Source organism: Heloderma suspectum, chromosome 2 (genome assembly GCF_057233095.1).
Source record: "Heloderma suspectum isolate Gila_16-S chromosome 2, 16-S_ref, whole genome shotgun sequence".
In the NCBI taxonomy this organism is placed as follows: Eukaryota; Metazoa; Chordata; class Lepidosauria; order Squamata; family Helodermatidae; genus Heloderma; species Heloderma suspectum.
The window spans coordinates 28695321-28717243 of NC_139459.1; the positions used below are offsets into that span (position 1 = coordinate 28695321).

General features: G+C 43.4%; 1 protein-coding gene across 1 annotated transcript in view; it reads left to right on the forward strand.

Moving 5' to 3' along the window:
• EGFLAM (EGF like, fibronectin type III and laminin G domains) overlaps positions 1–21923 on the forward strand; it is a 183632-nt gene that overhangs the window by 127191 nt on the left and 34518 nt on the right. The window contains exons 14-18 of the mRNA XM_084833097.1: positions 4126–4251; positions 5645–5888; positions 12348–12459; positions 13218–13334; positions 18071–18251. Of these exons, the coding sequence (XP_084689223.1) occupies positions 4126–4251; positions 5645–5888; positions 12348–12459; positions 13218–13334; positions 18071–18251 (780 nt within the window). The remainder of the gene's footprint in view (positions 1–4125; positions 4252–5644; positions 5889–12347; positions 12460–13217; positions 13335–18070; positions 18252–21923) is intronic.

Here is a 21923-nt window from a genome sequence, read left to right on the forward strand (position 1 = left end):
TGGTGCAGCAGACAGGGTTGGTGGTTACATGACTGAATGATTCCCATGGGGAGAAAAAAAAATACTCCCTGCCCATAGAAAACTAGATATAAGGAACAGGACTGGCCCAAGACATTTTGCTTACCCACCCAAGTTAAGATGCATAGTACCCAGATCGAGGCAGGTTATTTTGGCACATAAGGCAGCAAATCACACAAACAACTCTCCCTATCCTTGGCAGTAAAAATACAGCAGCAAATAATTAAAGAATTAAATAATTCTGTCCTTTCATGACACCCAAAATCTGCTGCCTGAGGCAGCTGCCTCACTCTGCATAATGGTGAGGGAGAAAGAAGGATTCAAGACTAGTCTTGTGCTGTGTTTAGTTAACTGTAGCTGTGCTGAACTTTGTAATGGTCCCAGTGTTAACTAATAAACATAGTTTACTGTAACCAAAATACTTTGTGATGCTATTTACTCAGTCTGACTCTAAATAATACAGACTTGGAACAATACAGACTAGGAATGCCTTTTTCCCCCCAAGCCACATCAGGGGCTTGGATGTCTCCCTCAAAATATGGTTCAAGATTAGGCTTGATATGCTAAATTAGATATGGTCCTCTGAGTTTATACATTCAGCCGCTTTATTTGGCATTATCCTGGATTTTATTATTTATTATTCTATTATTTGTGGTATTTAAAAATAGCTGAATATAAGAAAATCTCTCAGCTGTTCACAATATTAGAATGCAATATTAAAAACATAACATTAAAACACAGCATCAAAACACAGCTTTTTGGAATATGGCACAATTGGTGCCTCTAGTTTTAAGAACAAGAGCCTTCAGAAATTGTAATTTAGGGCACAGTCCTATTGATTGTGCATTCAATGATTGGAAGCCCCTGAACTTGGAAGCCTCCAATTATCCAATGTAAGACAGGAGGAATGGCAGGGGTGACCTTCGCTCCCTGTCCTCCTGCCCTGCATATTTTGCTAGACGGACCTTTTAGCCCATCTAGCGATGGCACTTTGGACAGGGAAGGAACGAGGCTGGCAGAGGTCTAGCCTGGCCTCTCCAGACTCCTCCCCTCCATGCCCACCTGGATATCCCCTCCCCCCCTTTTCAAGGTTGGTTGTTGTCCTCAGAGGGCAGGTGGCATGGTTCTTTCACCCGTTATGAGGGGGTGGGAGCAGGGGGGACTGTTCTCCAACTCCCCCTTCCAAGGTTGGAGGGCTGTCTCTGTCTCATACAATGGCTAAGGGCCATAGGATTGCTCCCTTAGAGACTTAATAGGCAGTTTTCCACATAGACTTTAGTGGGCACAAACTGCACCAAAATATTGTTGGACCAGGGAGACCTGGGTTCAAATTCCTGCTCAGTGATAAAGCTCTCTGGGTGGCCTTGGGCAAGTCACACTCTCTGAGTGTAACCTACCTCATAGGGTTGTTGTGCAAATAAAATGGGATGACCTCATGAACACTTCCCTGAGCAACTTGGAAGGTTAATTTGAGAAATAAATAAGAAATTTCTAAGCATCAGAAGTTAGCTTTTAGGCCTCATCCAGCATTTTACCTTCTCAAACCTTTAGGGAAATATTATTTGTGTATTTTAATTTCTACCTTTCAAACCCTTTCCATTTATTTATTTATTTATTTATTTATTTATTGCCCATTTGGCTGGTTACCCAGCAACTCTGGGCGATGTACAATAATAGTTTAAAACAATAAAATTCTACATTAAAACATCATATTTCTAAAAATACCCTAACCCACCCCAAATGCCCGCCTGAACAACCACATTTTTAATGCGTGGCAGAAGCTCATTAAAGAGGGGGCATGGCGGAGTTCCCTAGGGAGGGAGTTCCACAGAGCAGGGGCCACCACAGAAAAGGCCCTCTCCCTCATCCTCACCAGTCTAGCTGTCCTGGCTGATGGGACAGAGAGGCCATCCAAGGCTGATCTTGTTAAGCGGCCTGTCTGGTGTTGCTGGAGGCACTCCTTAAAATAGGCTGGGCCGGAACTATATAGGGTTTTAAAGGTCAAAACCAACGCCTTGAATTTGGCCTGGAAAACAACTGGTAACCAGTGCAACTCCTTCAGCACTGGAGTGCTGTGATCACGCCGGTGGCTGCCTTTAATCAGGCAAGCCGCCGCGTTCTGTACCAGCTGCAGCTTCCGAACCGTCTTCAAGGGTAACCCCATGTAGAGTGCATTACAGTCCTCTAAACAAGAGGAGACCAGGGCATGTACTACCGATGGGAGCACGTGGTCGGGAAGGTAGGGGTGCAGCTGCCTTATCAGATGGAGTTGCTGCAGCGCTGTCCAGCTCACAGCTGACACCTGAGCCTCCATGGACAGCTGGGAGTCTAAAATGATCCCCAGGCTGCAGACCTGGTCTTTCAAGGGTAGCCATACCCCATTCAACACCAGGTCAGCATCCCCCAACCTCCTCTTGTCTCCCACCAAAAGTACCTCGGTCTTGTCAGGATTCAGCTTATTCCTTCCCATCCAGCCACTCACCGTCTCCAGACATTTGGACAGGGATTCTACAGCCAACCTTGGTGAAGATTTGAATGAGAGGTAGAGCTGCGTGTCATCCGCATATTGATGACACCGCACCCCAAACCTCCTGATGATAGCCCCCAGCAGCTTCACATAGATGTTAAATAGCATCGGGGAGAGGATGGAACCCTGTGGTACCCCACAAGTGAGCGGCCACGGGTCCGGAACCTCTTCTCCCAGTGCTACCCTCTGGTTCCTGCAAGAGAGGAAGGACCGGGACCACCGTAATACGGTGTCTCCAATGCCCAACCCCTCTAGGCGGTCCAGGAGGATACCGTGATCAACAGTATCAAAAGCTGCTGAGAGGTCAAGGAGAACAAGAAAGGAGCATTCGCCCCTATCCAGAGCCTCCTCTTGTCATCCACCAAGGCGACCAAGGCCATTTCTATCCCATGCCCAGGCCTGAAGCCCGGCTGAAATGGATCTAGATAATCGGCTTCTTCCAAGTGTGCCTTCAACTGCATTGCCACTACCCGCTCAATCACCTTGCCCCAAAATGGCAGATTTGAGACTGGGCGAAAGTTGTTCGGAACTTGGGGATCCAAGGAGGACTTTTTAAAGAGCGGTCTTATCACTGCCTCCTTGAGAGCTGATGGCATCACTCCCTCCTCAAGGGAGGCATTTACCACCACCCTGATCCCCTCACCCAGTCTCTCTCTGCAGCTCATAATGAGCCAAGATGGCCAAGGATCAAGTAAGCAGGTGGTCAGCCTTACAGATGAAAGCACCTGACGCATTTCACTGAGGTATTATTATCACAATGAAACAAACTGCTTCTATTTATATTTCTGTTGATAGGATATTTATCTGTGGAGCTGTGTCTGCTTGTGGTTACTATGCAGTGAGGAGAGGTAAATTACTAGTACCTTTTCTTTTTTTAAGGAATCACCTAAAACACACATTTCACAAGATGATGTGTGTTGACTGCTGAAATATTTAAATGCTCTTCAAAAGTATCTTTGAGGCATTCAAATCTGTCAGTCGTTGACAGTTTCCATACAGTTTCCTCCAGCCATCTTCCTGTTAGATGGCAAGATGATAGAGATGTTGATTACATAACCCCGTATGTTGGCAATATGGATTACCTGCCATGCAGATGGAACTGTTAACAACAAACAGCGTAGCAACTAATAAGCTTAGACCCTGCTGCTTAACACCTCCAGCTCTTACTATAGCTTCCCTCAAACGTGGAAGGAACAAAACAGCACTTAAGATAATTGAGGTTAAACAAAAAGATGGTACTTCTAATCTGAACAGTCTGGTGATGTTTGGAGATTTGAGCAGCCTGTTCATGAAAACAAGAAGCTAATGAAAAGTGGAAGACACCAGTCAGTCTGGCAAGTGATCACTTCTAGAAAATCGATGTGATTAGTTCCTATTGCTGCCATCTTTTGAAACCCCTTTGTGGCCTGGAGCTCTGTCACTTAATCTGGTGCTTAGATTTACATGTTGCCCAGAAGGAGTTTCATTTATGTGGCAGATCTGATGTTTCTGTAGGTAATCAAAAACAAGTAGCTAAATTAGCCCATCCCTCAGGTGACTTGGATGACAAATAGGTGTTCATGTTGTTGCTCTGTTTTTAGGTGAATGCAGCAGTGGGATTTGTGATGAGGCTTCCTGCGTAAATGGTGGCACCTGCACAGCAAGCAAAGCTGATCGATACATCTGCCTTTGCCCACTTGGATTTAAAGGTCGCCATTGTGAAAAAGGTGAGAGAATGATTCACTGCTGTTATCTCCAAATACATTGCAACATTTGGTATGTTTCAAAGTAAGGGTAGGCCACTTGGTGCCCTCCAGATGTTTTGGACTAAAACTCCCATCAGTCCCAGCCATCATGGCCAATGGTCAGGGATTATGGGAGTTGTACTCTAAAAGATCTGGAGGGCATTAAGTTGCCTACTCCTGTTTTATAGGATGTGTCTGAAACCAATTTAATTAGTACCCAGTTGAACATCAACTGAGTACCAATTAGTTTGCTCAGTCAATCAGTCCGTTTATGTACACTACTTTTCCATACAGTATGCTCAAAGTGGTTCACAACAAAACATGAAAAGAAAATACAATACATATAGATATTAAAGAAAAGTCATCAATTTCATAACAATTACATAGTAAAATATTACTATCAAAACAATTAATCTATATTGCATTGTGAGGTAGATTGTGCACTGATTCAGTGCTGATATGCGACTAAGATAGAGAATCTAGATCTTGATATGTACATATACAGTATTTTGATTCGATGTGCTGGGGTTGTTTTTTATGTTTTATGATTTGTGTACACCACTTTGAAATCTACAGATAAATAAATAAATAAAATATAAATAATAAACCATGGTTTACCATTACATGTGAACCAGCCCACTGGTTTTTCTGTTGCATTCTTACATCATGGAAATTTGGTTTTATTTAGTTTGAGGAGATTTTCATAAACACCAGTTTATAACATATTCCCTCCCAGTTATGAATGGAATGGAGTTTCTTCCCTCTGTGGTTAGATAGACAATATTAACAGAAGCCATATTGACTATAATAGGTCAATAGGAGTATGTAATCACAAGGTGGACAAACCCTGCTTTCCTTTATTATGGGTTGTTGTTGTTGTTGTTCAGTCGTTCAGTCGTGTCCGACTCTTCGTGACCCCATGGACTATAGCGCGCCAAGCCTTCCTGTCCTTCATTATGGGTAGCAAAGTGTTATAAATTACTAACAGGTCTTAAAGCGAATTTCAGCTTTGTGTTGTTAAACAGCATTAATTATATGTTAAAGAGGTGATGTACAGCTTATAATAAGCCATCATTTGACTCGTTTGACTGCGGTTATCTGCAACAACTTTTACTGTTAAAATTTTATAAATACTTTTATCATTAGACCACTGAGGATTGGTTGGTAGCTGTCCTGTCCTTTTGTTAACATGCAAATATAAATTGCAGGGGATAATTCAAGCTACTTGTGAAGCATTTAGTGTGTGTGTTTACTTTGTGTGGTGGTGCAGCTTCCAGTAACTATATAATGTAGAGAAAGAAGTGGCACAGCTGCAGGGGGCTCTTGCTTTCTTGAGGACTTGAAATAATGTGGGTTTTTTGCCCTGGCCTTTCAGCTTTTGTCCTCACCATACCTCAGTTCAATGAGACCTTGAAATCCTTCGCTACCATGCCTTGGCCTTTAGAGCCACAGAACTACCTTTCCTTCATGGAATTTGAGATCACATTTCGCCCTGATTCGGAGGATGGTGTCCTTCTGTACAGCTATGACACAGACAGCAAAGACTTCCTGTCCATTAGCATGGTGAACAGCTATGTGGAGTTCAGGTTTGACTGTGGTTCAGGAACTGCTATTATCAGGTAAATGTGATTTATTTATTATTTAATTGTGGCTAACTAATACCATATTCTCTGCCATAAAGAGCATCTGAAGCAGCACGGAATGTTAAAACAACAACAATGACATTTGAGCTCATTACAGCCATTGTTGAAATGGCTGTAATTATTGTTCCAAATTCTAGAAAACTTGTCATGCTAATTAGTAGGATACATGACAAAAAGCCCTGAGATACGTTAAGGTCTAACAAATCTGTTGTGGACTGGTCTGCCCACCCCTCTCTCTGCCAGCCAATTCATGCCCCCAAATCTCTCTTGTTTTCTCTGTGGGCCAGCCAACTCATACTCCACCACACACAAATTTCTCTGCGCCAGTAAGCTTGCTCCCTCACAAATCTGTGTGTGTGTGAGCCAACTCAACCCCACCCCGAATCTCTCTGTGCCAGGCAACTCAACCCCCTGTATCTCTTCCCCCATTGACCTGGTTTCCTTCTTTCCCTCATGCCCCTTTTTATCCCCCATTGGCTCCATCCACCCTGTTTTCCACCATCCCCCCAAGGCCCTTTTTTCCCTCTTCTCCCATCCCAGTGTCTTGTGCTCAGTTTTTTGCCCTCCCCCACCAGATCCCATCCACATCTTTTCCCTGCCTTTCCTCCTTTGATCCATAACACACAGGGCCAGCCCAGCTACCCCTAGTCTTTCTCCTCTCCAACAGCCTGCTGATATCCAACCAGGATGGAAGTGGGTGTGTGTAGTAAAGGCCCAACAGGGAGCAAAACAGGCTATGACATCCGTTTTAATCAGGTTTTCTTTTTACATCAAGGAATATTCTGTGGAGGGGAGCAGATAGCATGGGAGGGTGCTACGGAAGGGCACCACGTTGACCATGGGCACCATGTTGAGTCCCACAGGATTTCACTGTAACACTGTACTTATCTTCATTTATATTACCATATATTATGTTATATGTTTTTCATTACAGGGAATTTTAGCATATATTGTTATATTAATTTTGCCAAACCACTCAGCACAAAGAAAAATTATCTGCAGTTCCCAGAATTTCACAATAAATTTAGTTATGAGAAATTGTTTTATACTATTTGTCTATCTAGTATCGTGTGCTCTGGCTGGCTGGCTGCAGCTCCCCAGGTTCTCAGACTGAGTACTTTCCCATTAACTGCTACATGATCATTTTAACTTAGAGATTTCAAATACTGAATCTGGGACCTTCTGCATGCAGAACATGGCCCCACTCCCTGAGCTGTGGTCCAAGATAATTAAAAACTAATTGTTGAAAGCAGGAAGTCTTTCATGATGAAGACCTATGCTGGAACGAGGACATAATGCACATATTGTCCCTTATTAAATAGTGAGCCTCATCTGCTTTCTTTATTACATATTGATCTGAGGTGATTATTACCCTATTATGTATTGATTTATCCAAGGTAATTAAACCCTAATTGTTATTAAACAAAGGCCAGGAGGGGAAAGAATGGATAACACTGGGAGATAATTAAAAAAAAGAGACGGCAAAGAGTTGTTTACTATAATGTTTTTCCAGCATTTCTGAGGAGATATTTATACTTGTAAAAACATTAAGAGCTCATCAGTGACAAGGTGTAAAATACAACACGCATTTGAAATTTAAATTTGTGCATGGTTAAAACTGACATGACATTTCAGCTTCTTCTGCAAGACTTTACTAAATGTAACATGTCTAGCGGGAATTCAATTTCTGTCTCTCCATTATATATTAGCTGTTATTCTGTTCTCAGGTCAGTGACAATTCATAGAGATTACCTCAGTACTTTTCAGATTCTTTCTGTGGGATGCCTGGCACCGCAACTGCAAATTACAGCTCTTTCTCAAGACCTATTTTCATAATTAGAATTGTGTGGTGATTGGGCATCTCTGGAGAATGCCTAATGTGCAGAAAAGCATTGAGATGGATTTAACAATAACGGGTGCTGTAAAACATATAGCACCATCCGTCCACCAGCAAATCTTTTGAGTCTCCCCATCCCCTGTGTCTTCAACCCACGCCTTGCAAGTCATTAGCTGGGCACGTGTAGTGGTGGCTGCACTGCAACCCACTTGGTTATTCCAGGCCTCGCAAATGGGTCTCCAGCTACCCTACTTTTCTCCATGGCTGCCAGAGCTGGCGTCATGTGTAGGCATGGCTGGGCACCTGCCAAGGGCCCACACCCCGGCAGGGGCCCACTGACAAGAACCTCCTGGATTTGCTCCTCCTCTTCACCACTGCAACCTGCTTATTTACCTGCCTCTCACTCACTCTGGCCCAGACAACAGTGGTGATGAGCAGGAAGAAATAGGAGCTGCCACTTCCTGTTTGCTCCTTGACTCTCTGCCTGCCAAGCAAGGAAGTGGTAACAATGGTGAGAAAGAGTAGGAGGATCAATAGCAATGCAAGAAGCTGGTGAGAAGGCAGATTCACTGAAGGAGCCGGGGAGCAGGTGTCTTGCCAAAGGGCCCTCAAAACCTGGAGCTGGCCCTGATGGTCCTAGCACACATGCTACTCTCACAAGGAGATGGACTGTTGAATGACGATGATAATGGTGATGATGATTTGAATGTATGAGCTCTCATGGTGACATACATAATAAAAGAACATAAAATAAAGCAAGTGATAAAAGATACATTAAAAGCTTTAATACCAGTCACAATAATTTAAAATAATTTTAAAGAAGTAAATATTCAGGCAGCTAAAAGAGGGAAAAATTATAAAATATAGCATTAAACATAATATTAAAAATATCACAAGCAGCAATTTATTTAAAAGGTCTGGGAGAATAAAAAGGTATTTGTGCCAAAAAGTCAACAGTGTAGGCACCTGACAGACCTCTCTGGGGAGGGCATTCCACATTTTGGGGACCACCGTGGAAAAGGTCTGCTCACATATGGGGCATATTTAGCCTTGAGAAGAGAAGACTGAGGGGAGATATGATAGCGCTCTTCAAGTACTTGAAAGGTTGTCCCAGAGGGGAAGGCCAGCATCTCTTCTCCATCATCCCAGAGTGCAGGACACGGAATAAGTGGGCTCAAGTTACAGGAAGCCAGATTCCGGCTGAACATCAGGAAAAACTTCCTGACTGTTAGAGCAATACGACAATGGAACCAATGACCTAGGGAGGTGGTGGGCTCTCCCACACTGGGGGCGTTCAAGACGAGGCTGGACAGCCATCTGTCAGGGATGCTCTGACTTGGATTCCTGCATTGAGCAGGGGGTTGGACTCGATGGCCTTGTAGGCCCCTTCCAACCCTACTATTCTATGATTCTATGTAGCCACCCCCCAAATCTCAGTATGTGGAGGCTCTCAGAGCAGGGCTTCAAATGATGATCTCAGAGCATGGGCAGGAACATATGGGAAGAGGTGGTCCTTTAGATATCTCCTCATTTATGGGGGTGTATGAGTTTATGATATACCCTTAGTTTATTCTAAACTGATCTGTTAGAGAGTTGCATAATAGTTTAGATCTCTTTAGAAGTCATGGCTTTAGGATAAAATGCTAGCCATTACATTTGCAACTATCTCCAGATGCAGTCTAGTGTCCAAACATTGGCATGCTCAGTATTTGAGAATCCAACTTTAAAACAACAACAACAATGACTGCAAAACAGCTGGTCTTTGTAGCCCTCTAGATTGTAGAGAGGAACACAACTTGGATGGACCCATGTTCTAAAACAAGGGTGGCTAACTACAAGCCCATAGGCGATATCCAGCATGTGAAGCAATTTCATCTTTCCCTCAGTGGACTTCATAGAATCATAGAATAGTAGGGTTGGAAGGGTCCTACAAGACCATCAAGTCCAACCCCCTGCTCAATGCAGGAATCCAAGTCAGAGCAAGCCTACCTACCTTGGACCTACCAAGCCTTGGACCTACCAAGCCTTGGAACTACCAAGTTTTGATCAAGGTGTGCTAAACAGCTTACCCACATTAACAGCACTCTTTAACCTTCGTATGTAATGGCTCAGCCACACCCAATGGTGGCGGTTTGCACTCCATAACTGTGAAACTGGCAAATGGTGCTAACTTTATAGAGCTTGTGAAGAAGTCGGGTTGTGCAGCAAAATACATTTATGGCCCCATAACCACTATCTAGTAAAGCCCTTGCATATTTTATTTATGTATTTATTACATTTCTGTACTGCCCAATAGCCAAAGCTCTCTGGGCGGTTCACAGAATTAAACCCCCAAAATACAGCATAAAATACAATATAAAATATAGCATCTTAAAACTACAATATAAAAGTACTGTACAGCATATGTGCCTGTAACCCTGCTTTTGCCAGGCATAGCCACCAGAGAAGGTCATTGTATACTACAGTGTGAGGCACAGAAAGTCCTTATCTTGAAGTGAAGGCCCAGGCCGTGTGTGGAGCACACTAGTGGTATGAACCAAGGTTGAATGGTTGGGGAGGGAAGAGTTACACTAGCATTTAATGGAGGTGTATCATGCTATACTCTCTACAAGACAAACACAGCTGCTCTTCTGGAATCTGGCATGAAGGTAAGGAGCTGTCTTAAACTGAGCCAAGGCATTAATCCATGTATTTATTATTTATGTATTATTTATTATTAGCGCCTATATACTTCCTTAACTGCTAAAAAGCCAACAAGGCGGTGTACAACAATTTAAAACAATAAAACCGTAAAACAAAAAACAAGAACATCAAAAACAGTTAAAACATTAAAACTACACATTTTAAAAGGCTAAAAGGAAAAGATGCATCTTTACACCCTTTCTGAATAAAGGTCAAGGGAGTGAGGGCTAGGGATGTACGAAAGTCACTTACGTTTTCGCGGATTGTGTTTGCGGTGGGGGGGTGCTCCGTCCCTCCCCCCGGAATCCTCAACGGGGGGGAGGTGATCCGGTCCTCACCCCCGGAATCCTGCCTGGCCAGCTCTGCTCTGCGGTGGCTCCGCAGAGCAGCCGGCCAGGGCCATCCACAGCCGGAGTTCCGGCCGCGGACTGGCTGGTGCGGATGCAAATGGCAGCCACCGTAGCAGCCGCCATTTGCGTCCAGCCAGGCAGCTGTGATAGACTACGTAAGTCTTTACGTAGCCTATCACGGCAGGCAAAAAACCCAAAAAAACAAAACGGAGTACGCAAATGGCAGCGGCTACGGCGGCTGCCATTTGCATTCCCTATTTTTTGCCATTTTAGCCTACGTAAATATTTATGTAGACTATTACGGCGAAAAAAAAGGAGAACGCAAATAGCGTAGTGGGCGCTATTTGCATTCCTTTTTTTCGCCGTTTTACCCTACGTGAATATTTACGAAAGCTATTACGGCGAAAAAAAAGGAACGCAAATAGCGCCCAATACGCTATTTGCATTCTCCTTTTTTTCACCGTAATAGCCTACGTAAATATTTATGTAGGCTAAAATGGTGAAAAATAGGGAACGCAAATGGCGGCCGCCATAGCCACAGCCACTTGCGTACGCCGTTTGTTTTTTGGGGGGCCAGCCGTGATAGGCTACATAAAGACTTACGTAGCCTATCACGGCAAAGACCAGGATGGAAATGGCGGCCACGGCAGCCGGTCAAAAGACCAGCCGCCACCAGCAGGCCTGCCACCGGAGCCGCCGCCATCTGGAACATCCGCCCCAGGTAAGCCTCATCCCAGGGAGAATCCGCGGGGGGGGCAGGCCATTCTGCCATGGATTTCGGGGGGCCGAATGCCCCCCGAAATCCTTGACGGAATTCTTTGCCATCCCTACAAGTCCTAAACCATTTAGCACTTTAAAGGTTAAAACCAACACCTTGAATTACGTCTGGAAAGCAATTGGCAAACAGTGCAGGTCGTTCAGGACAGGTGTAATATCGTCCCAGTATCGTGCACTGGTATTGCAGTATTGTCGAGTCTGACAGTAACACCCCAAGACTTCTGGAAGAACCCTTTCTTTCTATTCTATCTGATATTCTTTAACTTGAGATACTAGGGATTGAACACGGAACCTTTTTATGCAAGCAGCAACTAGTTAAAAACATAACATAAGAAGAACAGCGCTGAGTCAGGTCAAGGCCTAGCTAGTCTAATATTCTGCTTCCGCATTGGCCAACCAGGTGCCTATGGGAAGCCCAAAAGCAGGGACTGAGAACAAAAGCACTTTCCTGTTACTACTGGTCAGGGCTGAGGACTGGATCTCACACTTTTGCTACTATGCCGTAAATAACATCATTCTGAAGATTCTGTATTTTGTGGAAACATAAAAATTCTTAACTTCTAAATGTGAAAGATGGTTTTCACAGATGGGAAGGAGGGAATGGTAGATTTTGAAGTTCAATATGTATAAAATTGTTGGGGTTCACCTGTTCTTTGGTTTGCTCACTACCATGTTATAATCCTGTTATTGTTCATTTCATGCAAAAGTGTAACTATTTACTTCTGTCAAATGTTGTAAGATATGAAAATCTTTGGGCTCAGGATATATTTGTTCTGTTTTTCAAAATAGGAGCGAAGAACCTATCAGTTTGAGCCAGTGGCATGAACTCAAAGTGTCTCGCACAGCAAAAAATGGCATATTACAAGTTGATCAGCAAAGACCGGTAGAAGGAATGGCAGAGGTAACTAGGCATGAATGAATCTGTCAATTTCTCATTTTGCCAGTCTTCAGTATGGTCCATTCAGACTTAAGTTAATTCATTTGCATTTTTGTGTGCATTTCTCCTAATACGTGCATTTTGTATGCATTTTTGGCTAATCTACAGATTTTTGCAAGCAATTTTTATAATATAATGCATTCTTTGGGATGTTATTTTTACGAATATATGCGCTTTTGGGGGTGTGCTTGCCCCTAACATTTTCAATTGCACTTTTGAACACATTTTTTGACTGGAGAATTCCATTGCAAAATTTAGAGAAATGCAAATTTTGAAGGTTTTTTTTTGTTTGCATGTTGGTTTGAAAATGCAAAATTAGGTAAGTTCATATTAAAATGAGAACCAAACAATGTCTCTCCCTAGATGTAACAAGAGGTTTTATTTATGTATTCTCACACACTCACACACACACACACACACACACAGTGACTTAATTTAAAACATTGGGCTTATTCATGTTCTGGCTGTTTGTTTTGGATGTTTTCTGACTTGCTATCGAAAAATGAAACAAGCAGTTCAACATAATTATAATTATGCTGTGGCAAAATAAGGTCAGTGATATTGGGTTGCATTAACAGATGCATTCTCTCCAAGGCACAAGGGGAAATTATAACTGTATTACTGACCCAAGCCATGTTTTGTATACATAATGTAAGGCGGGCTGAAACAGCTCTCATGGTTATTTCCGGTGCATTTTTAAAATTTTATTTTTTTGCTGACAGGGAGCCTTCACCCAGATTAAGTGCAATCCCGACATGTTCATTGGCGGAGTTCCGAGTTATGATCATGTGAAGAAAAACTCTGGTGTTCTGAAACCCTTTTCTGGGAGTATTCAAAAGGTATGTGTGTTTCAAAATAATTTATTTGTTATTGGCTGTTGGTTTTGCTTGTTGGGCTGGATGCAGATTTAGTCACTGCATAGAGTAAACCAGTTGAAGTCAATGGGACTTAAGTTAGTTGTGCCTAACTTAAGTCCCATTGATTTCAATGGGTCTAAGCATGACTAGGTCTGGATCCAACCTGTAGTCTTCCCTTCCTAAAAGGAGTGCAAAACTGGACTCGGGGAGGTGGGGTTCCTCAGTTTCTCTATCTAGGTACTAAGCAGGCCCAAGACCATATTAGTTTCAGAGTCAGAACTTCAAACCATTCTGTGTTACAAGTTTGCTCTGTGTCAATTCACTTTCAGTAATCCTTAGACTACCTCAGAATATTTATTTTTGGCACTGAAATTCTGGCACACTAAGGATTCTTCTTGATACATTCTTTTAGGGGTATACGAACCCCACTCACCCAAGTCCTCTGGGGGGTTCGCTGGGTGGGGAGGTGATCCGTTCCTCCCCCCGGAATCTTCCCCAGCCAGCTCCACTCTGTGGTGAGTCCATGGAGCTGCCGGCCAGGTCCATCCGCTGCCAAACTTCCATCCGCTGCTGGTCTGTGGACGCAAATGGTGTCCGGCGTAGCGGACACCATTTGCGTCCCTGCTCTTTGCTGTCATAGGCTACGTAAAGATTTATGTAGCCTATCATGGCAAAGAGCAGGTATGCAAATGGCGTCCGCTATGCCGGACGCCATTTGCGTCCACAGACCAGCAGCGGATGGCAACGGAGTGAGCGGATGGACCTGGACCCAGCCGGCAGCAGGTAGGATCCGGCCGGTGCGAACTTCGCGGGTGGTGGAGGTGAGTGGTCTATTCCACCACAGACTCCACGGGGCCGGATTCTTTAGAATCTGGCCTCATTGGAGTCCGTGGTGGAATTCTCCACCATCCCTACATTCTTTTAGGATTCAGACAACCAAATTTATTTATTATTTTATATATTACTCGGATTTATAAACTGCTTTCCAAAGAGATATCAAAGGAGTGAATGTAAAATATGGTGGCATCAAAATAATAATAAATATAACAATAAAATAACGCAATATAAAATTAATCAGCAATGAAACTAGGAATGTCCATCGCCAGGAAATCCAGACCTTTTGGGGCTTTCTGGATTTCAGCAGCAGACCAACTCAGCTTGCATTTGCAAGCCAAGCCGGGGGTTTCTTCCTGAAATCTGGGAACCTTTTTGGGTTTTTTTAAAAAATTGAATAAATAGTAATTTGCACAAATTCCACAACTTTCACAAATTGCAGCTGCAATTTGCACAAATTGCTATTTATGCAAATTGCTATTTATGCTATTTCCCCCCCTGAAAATCCATGGACTGGCCAGACTCGATGCAGATCAAGTCGAGCCAGCTTGTGGGAAAATGAGCCAAAGTCGGGGGGGGGGGGGGTCTGAGCTGATGAAAGCTCAGCGAGATCCACCCCCTGGACGGATTCCTCCAACATCCGTAAGTGAAATCACATTTACTGGGTGCTACAACTATAACTGGCTGGGTGACACTTCAGAGAAAGCCTATGTGAAGAGGTATGTTTTAAGAAGATGCCTCGACAGCCCCCCACGCATTTCTGATGCTTAATGTTAATTGGTAAAATGTTCCAGAGGGGAGTGCCACAACACTAAATGCTCTACTGCAAGTGCTCCTGATGCAAACCTCAGGAGCCATGACCTAATGCTGTTAATCTTGATAGGCTTATCAAGTTAGGCATATCAGCTTCAGAAGTTGTAGGTTTATTTCACTTTTTAAAGGCTCTGGGAGGTAAACTGTATAAAGCAGCTGCAATCTTCTGCTTGATTTTAAGCATCCCTTGAAATGGAGAATTAAACACTTGCTTCATATGAAATTCTGACCTTGCCCTTACAAGCTCAGCCACCAAAAACAGCCCTTTAGACTGGTAAATTGCCAGACATTTGGCCATATGGAACCTTTGAAAATTGTGAGAGTGTTGATTCTGTATTGTTACTTGTCCTTTCAGACCGTCAAGTGTGCCAGGCAGGCAGGCAGGCCGGCAGGCCTGTACTTAGGGATGGGTGGGGATTTCGTTTCAGTTCGTTTTTAAGAGTTTACCAGTAGTTTTTTTTTAAAAAATGTCTTCATATTCAGGCAGAAAGAACTTGAGATTTAAAAAATTCAAATGTGGGAGAAACCGAAACTGACATATTCATCCCACCAGGCCCATGGCTTTGAGTGCTCAGCTCATAGCTCTGGATTTGAATCCCTACATATTAAACCATGTTTGTAGCACTGAATTAGGATGACCAACTCCTTTTACTGACAGACTGCTCATCTTTAACAGCTATATGGCAGGCAGGTACAAAATGGTTCTCTTCATATAGAATCATAGAATAGAATCATAGAATAGTAGGGTTGGAAGGGGCCTACAAGGCCATCGAGTCCAACCCCCTGCTCAATCCAGGAATCCAAGTCAGAGCATCCCTGACAAATGGCTGTCCAGCCTCGTCTTGAAGGCCTCCAGTGTGGGAGAGCCCACCACCTCCCCAGGTAATATGTTCCATTGTCATATTGCTCTTACAGTCAGGAAGTTTTTCCTGATGTTCAGCCGGAATCTGGCTTCCTGTAACTTGAGCCCATTATTCCGTGTCCTGCACTCTGGGATGATCAAGAAGAGATCCTGGCCTTCCCCTCTGGGACAACCTTTCAAGTACTTGAAGAGTGCTATCATATCTCCCCTCAGTCTTCTCTAGGCTAAACATGCCCAGTTCTTTCAGTCTCTCTTCATAGGGCTTTGTTTCCAGTCCCCTGATCATCTTTGTTGCCCTCCTCTGAACCCTCTCCAGTTTGTCTGCATCCTTCTTAAAGTGTGGTGCCCAGAACTGGACACAGTACTCCAGATGAGGCCTAACCAGTGCTGAGTAGAGGGGAACTAGTACTTCCTGGGATTTGGAAGCTATGCTTCTATTAATGCAGCCCAAAATAGCATTGGCCTTTTTTGCAGCCACATCACATTGTTGGCTCATATTCAGCTTGTGATCGACAACAATTCCAAGATCCTTCTCGCTTGTAGTGTGGTTGAGCCACGTATCCCCCATCTTGTATCTGTGCATTTGGTTTCTTTTTCCTAGGTGCAGAACTTGGCATTTGTCCCTATTAAATGTCATTCTGTTGTTTTCTGCCCAGCGCTCCAGTCTATCCAGATCACTTTGAATTTTGTTTCTGTCTTCCAAAGTATTAGCTATCCCTCCCAATTTTGTGTCATCTGCAAATTTGATCAGCATTCCCTGCACCTCCTCCTCCAAGTCATTAATAAAAATGTTGAAGAGCACTGGGCCTGCGGTACCCCACTCGTTACCTCTCCCCAGTTTGAGAAGGTCCCATTGATAAGCACTCTTTGAGTCCGATTCTGTAGCCAACTGTGGATCCACCGGATCGTTGTTTCATCTAGCCCACTTTGAGCTAGTTTGCTCATCAGGATATCATGGGGCACTTTGTCGAAAGCTTTGCTGAAGTCGAGGTATATGATGTCTACAGCATTCCCACGGTCTACAAGGGAGGTTACTTGATCAAAAAATGAGATCAGATTTGTCTGGCAGGACTTGTTTTTGACAAATCCATGTTGGCTTCGAGTAATCACGGCATTGTTGTCATGGTGCTTCCAGATGGATTTCTTTATGATCTGCTCCAGAATTTTCCCAGGGATTGATGTCAGACTGACTGGTCTGTAGTTCCCAGGTTCCTCCTTTTTACCCTTTTTGAAGATAGGGACAACGTTAGCCCTCCTCCAGTCATCTGGCACTTCCCCCGTCCTCCATGATTTCTCAAAGAGAATAGACAGTGGTTCTGAGAGTTCTTCTGCCAGTTCCTTTATGACTCTAGGATGCAGTTCATCTGGCCCTGGAGATTTGAACTCAGTCAAAGTAATGAGGTGTTCCTTGACCATATGCCTGTCGATCTCAAGCTGCAATCCTGCCCCTTCAGCCTGTACTTCGCCTTTGCCAGGGGGAAAGGGTTTCATGTACTTTGGCAGGTCCATTTCAGTTCGTTTTTAATAAGAATTTACCAAAATTTGCACATTTCTTCATATTTCGGATGAAGAGAACCCAGGATTCTAAAAATTCAAATGCAAGAGAAAGTGAAACAGGCAGATTTGTCCATCCTTGTAATATTTTTTTGTGGGGGGGCTAGTAATATTGTGAACTTATTTGCATAATTTGCAAGGATGCGCAAGTGGATGGCAAAAAACTGAGTCACATAGCTGCTTTGGGAGGGCAAATTTATTGTATAAACTCAGCTCAGGAGGAATTCTACTATGAAAAGAGCATCCACCTCTTTCTTTTCCATTGCAGATTTGGCTCACAGCAGAACCACAAAAACTGCTCTAAAGTTCAGGCACAAAGTTCATGAATCTGACTCAACTTTAAAAAGGAAACAAAAAAAGATCTTAAATAGCTTTGAGTTACACAGCTCAAAGGAGCTCATCCATGTTGTATCCTCTTCTCCATTCCCTTGAGGATAAACAATGGAATCCTCTGGAAGGCTGTTCTCAGGAAACATACTGATGAAAATAAACAGATGTTAGACCAACGTCTCCAAACAGTCTCTTCCTTTTCTGGTTTTGGTCAATTTAAAAAAAAACCTTCTGTAAGGTTAAGATATTGACCATAAATAAAGTAATAAAACAACCTCTTGAAATAGAAAACTTTTGAAGCGTATGTCTTGTCTCTTTAACAAAGATGGTTCTGAATGATCGGATGATAGACGTGAAGCAAGATTTCTCATCTGGAGTCAACCTAGAGAACACAGCCCATCCCTGTCTGAATGCTCCATGTGCCAATGGAGGCTACTGCATGCCCAAGAAAGATGGCTATGAATGTGATTGCCCTTTGGGTTTTGATGGGCAACACTGCCAGAAAGGTAAGAAAAGATATTATTTTGTGCTGGAATTGTAGCATCTCCATTGGTATATAGAGTAATCGTATTTATAGAATTAATTTACACCACCAAATCTTGTCAACACAAGGTGATGTCTTGTAGTTGTTTCCTGGATTTTGTCATTAGATTAGAATGCCTTCCCAAGTGCTGCGTTTCTTTTCTGTGTCCTTCTGCCACCAAAACTGGAGTTGTACGACTTCAAAAATACAGAACTACTGATGCTGATTTATAGGCTTCAACACTTTCAAATATGGAGAATTAATATAATTAGAATTCCAATGATTAAGGGAGCAATCCTATGCGTGTTTAGACAGAAAAAAGTCCTACATCTCTTAGCATTCCGGCTGAGGAATGCTGGGAGCTCTATAGTTCTGTATATATACACAAGCAAAATGCCTGTACTTCCATAGTAGCTTGAAGTTTGAAACTTCCAGTGATAGAATTAAAAAGCTCTGTGCCAGCAAATGAGAGAGAGAAGATCCGTCTTTCCTTATTCCGTGGGACTTAACTCATGCCCTTAAGCAAGGGGATTTACGGGCCTTGTAACTTTATCCTCATTTGTGTTAACCGCCAATGCTGCGATGCGACCTCTAATCCTTTGCTACACTTTGGCTTCCTTGTAACTTAATAGCAAGAACAAATCCTTCCTCAGTCACACATCAGAGACCACCAAAGAATTCTTTACAAAAGTAAAGGGTTTTTTGTTCCTCTGTACACAGAGGAGTGTAGAACTAATATATTTCTTTGGAGTCAGTGGATTTCTTAAGTCAGTTGAAATTCTCAAAGATGAAGTTGTATGTGGATTTACTCCAGTAGGTGGCAGTATCCTCCTTCCATATAGGTATCCATCTCTGCCGAGCAGGACATAAAAGACTTGATCTCGAAGTGGTTGCACATTGAGTGGCAAACATTCTTCCTTCAGTAAACATATGGACTATGAAGAGCAGACGGTGTCCTTAAGTGCAGAGTAGACATGGGGGACATACTGTTCGGGTGGGGGCAGTAGACAGTCAGTGAGGAACCTCACAAATGTCCTCAAGATTTTGAGGATGTGTGCGTTTTCCCACCACACGTGCAGGAAGTGTTCTCCTAGTGCAGGGGTAGGCAACCTGGTGCCCTCCAGATCTTTTGGACTACAACTCTTATAAGCCCCAGCCAGCAAGGCCAATGGTCAAGGGTAATGGGAGTTGTAGTCCAAAATATTTGGAGGGTGCCAGCAGGTTGCCTTACTAGTGTAACTGTGGAAAACACCATTTCCATGTGAAGACAAAGCTAACTGTAAAACTGGTGAAATTCTTTTGGCTTTGATTAATTAAAGCTGAATCTTTTTGAAAATACATGGTAGTCTGCCTGATTAGATAAAACACTGGCTTGGCTCAGACTTGGTTCACCACCACATGGACCTTGGGAATGTACAGGGAATGTGGCTGGGCTTCAGGTCCAACAGTGCACTTTATGGAACCAGAACCTCCACGCAGGGGCAGCACATAGATGATCTGCATGGTCACTGCAGCCCCTTTTCAGGCTGCCACAATTGCGCAAATTGTAGCAATGCTACGAACCACACAGAAATTCTGGTTCTCACAGATGGCAGCCTTGCATAGGGATGTTGGATAAATCCATTTGTGGGGTGGAGTTTGGTGGGTTTTCCTAGGCTTGCCCCGCCCAGGCTTCATTTTGGTACCTGCTGCAGTGCCCAACTCGATCTGCAGCAGGCCCAGTTTGTGGATTTTCTGGGAATTTTGCACGGTTGGGGGGGAGGTTTCACAATTTGTACAAATTCCTGGGCAATTTGGGCAAATTACAGGCAAGTTTGCGCAACATATGGCCGGATGTGCGTGATTTGTGTAAATTCAGCCATAATTTGTGCAAATTGCTTAGAAATCCCCCCTCAATGCAAAAAAGTCCCTGAATTTCAGGGAACAGCACATAGCTTGGCTCACAGATGCAAAGTGAGTCGTACATGCCACAGAACTCTGTTGAGCCAAGAAAGAACTGGATTTCCCCTACCTCTGCATGAGTGCTGCAAGGCCGCATGCCCTGCAGCAACACTCAGTGGCAGGCTGCTGTTTCTCTGAACTGGATCCTGTTCTTATTCCGATCCCTAATGCCACCGCATTCAATTGTTTGGAAAGGAAAAAGACTCAGCTCTTGCTTACCTAAAACTGGATGCTACTTTCAAAATGGGGATTCTTTTGCTGCTGAAAAGTAAAATCTGAATGTTCTTCTGCTTTACGCTGACACACTGCAGAATGTGGAAATTACTGCTTGAACAGTAAGTAACAGCTGTAAAACATGTTCCGTAACTGTGTGTGTCTCTGTGTGTGCCTTGCTCCATAATTTTAGCAGCATGATTTCAACTGCTTTGTGTGAGTGTCTGTAGATAACAGTACAATGTAATGCTACAGCAGGATTAGGATTAGGTTTATAAATAGCCATTTGCCTTGCTGCCTGTGACTAGTAAGAATTGATTCCAGGTTAACGTAAGTAAATGTGGACAACTGACTTAATCAGCATTGTGGAAACTAGTGCTGATTTTGCACAGCTGATTTAAAACAAAAGTAAATTTTAGGGGGAGCAGGAAAAGGCTAGGTGGGCAACTCCAGCAACTGCAAGTCAAGTATTACTGATGCCAAGTGTACTCCAGAAATTCATAGGCTTGCTGTGAACACATGGAAGCCAAGCTTGTATTGGAAGAGGTTTTCTAATCTTGGTGACTGCAGAGAAAAACGCTTGAACTCATGCGGCTCCCAATTCACAGACATCATTTAATTCCTGCCAACTGTCCCCTCTGTCTGTCCCTGCCAAAGAATTCAAAACCTGAATGTTGGGATCATATATGGTTGAAAAAAAGAAACGTGCTTAATTTTGTATATCGTAGCCTAGTCACAGAATTTGAAGTATATACAATTGGAAGGTTTCCAACTTTCAGCAACTTCTTGTCACTTTTAAGTCCCATTGGTTTTAGAATGACAGCTTCAAAACTGTGCTTAGGTAAGCCCCGCTGCATTCAATGGAACTAACTCTCTAGAAAATACGTTTGGCATTGCAGCCTTCAGAGTGCTTATGTTTGACTGGGTTATGCTCAAAATAGAATGAAAAATTCTTGTCCTTGCTGCTGAATAGCTTGGCATGCCTCAACAGTATGTGTATACCAACGGGAGTTGCTCCAGAAATTTATTGTGCCTTAGCTATGTCATACCTTTTGGTCCTGAACCCATAATTGGAGAATTTCATGAAATTGCAGTCTTCTCCATATTATCTATGAGATTAACCCAACTGCAGTACAAACATCTTATTTTGTGTTGCATTGGATGGTGGCATTTATATATAGGGAAGGTGACACCTTCAGTCCGGAATACTTCTTGCTAATAAGTTCCATTAAATTCATTGGTATATGGTAGGGGTGAAGAACCTAAGCCAGCCTGTGGTGGCTCTGCATCTGGCCCACTGAGACATGTGCAACCTCCATGGGCCCTGCCCCATTGGCACTCCAAGCCCCACTCCCTTTATAAGCCTTGGTCCCGCCAGGAATTGAAGAGAACATAAGAACACAAGAAGAGCCATGCCTGGAACAGACCAAGGGTTTACCTAGTCCAGCATTTGGTTCACACAGTGGCCAAGCAGCTGTCTGCAGGAAACTCACAAGCTGTG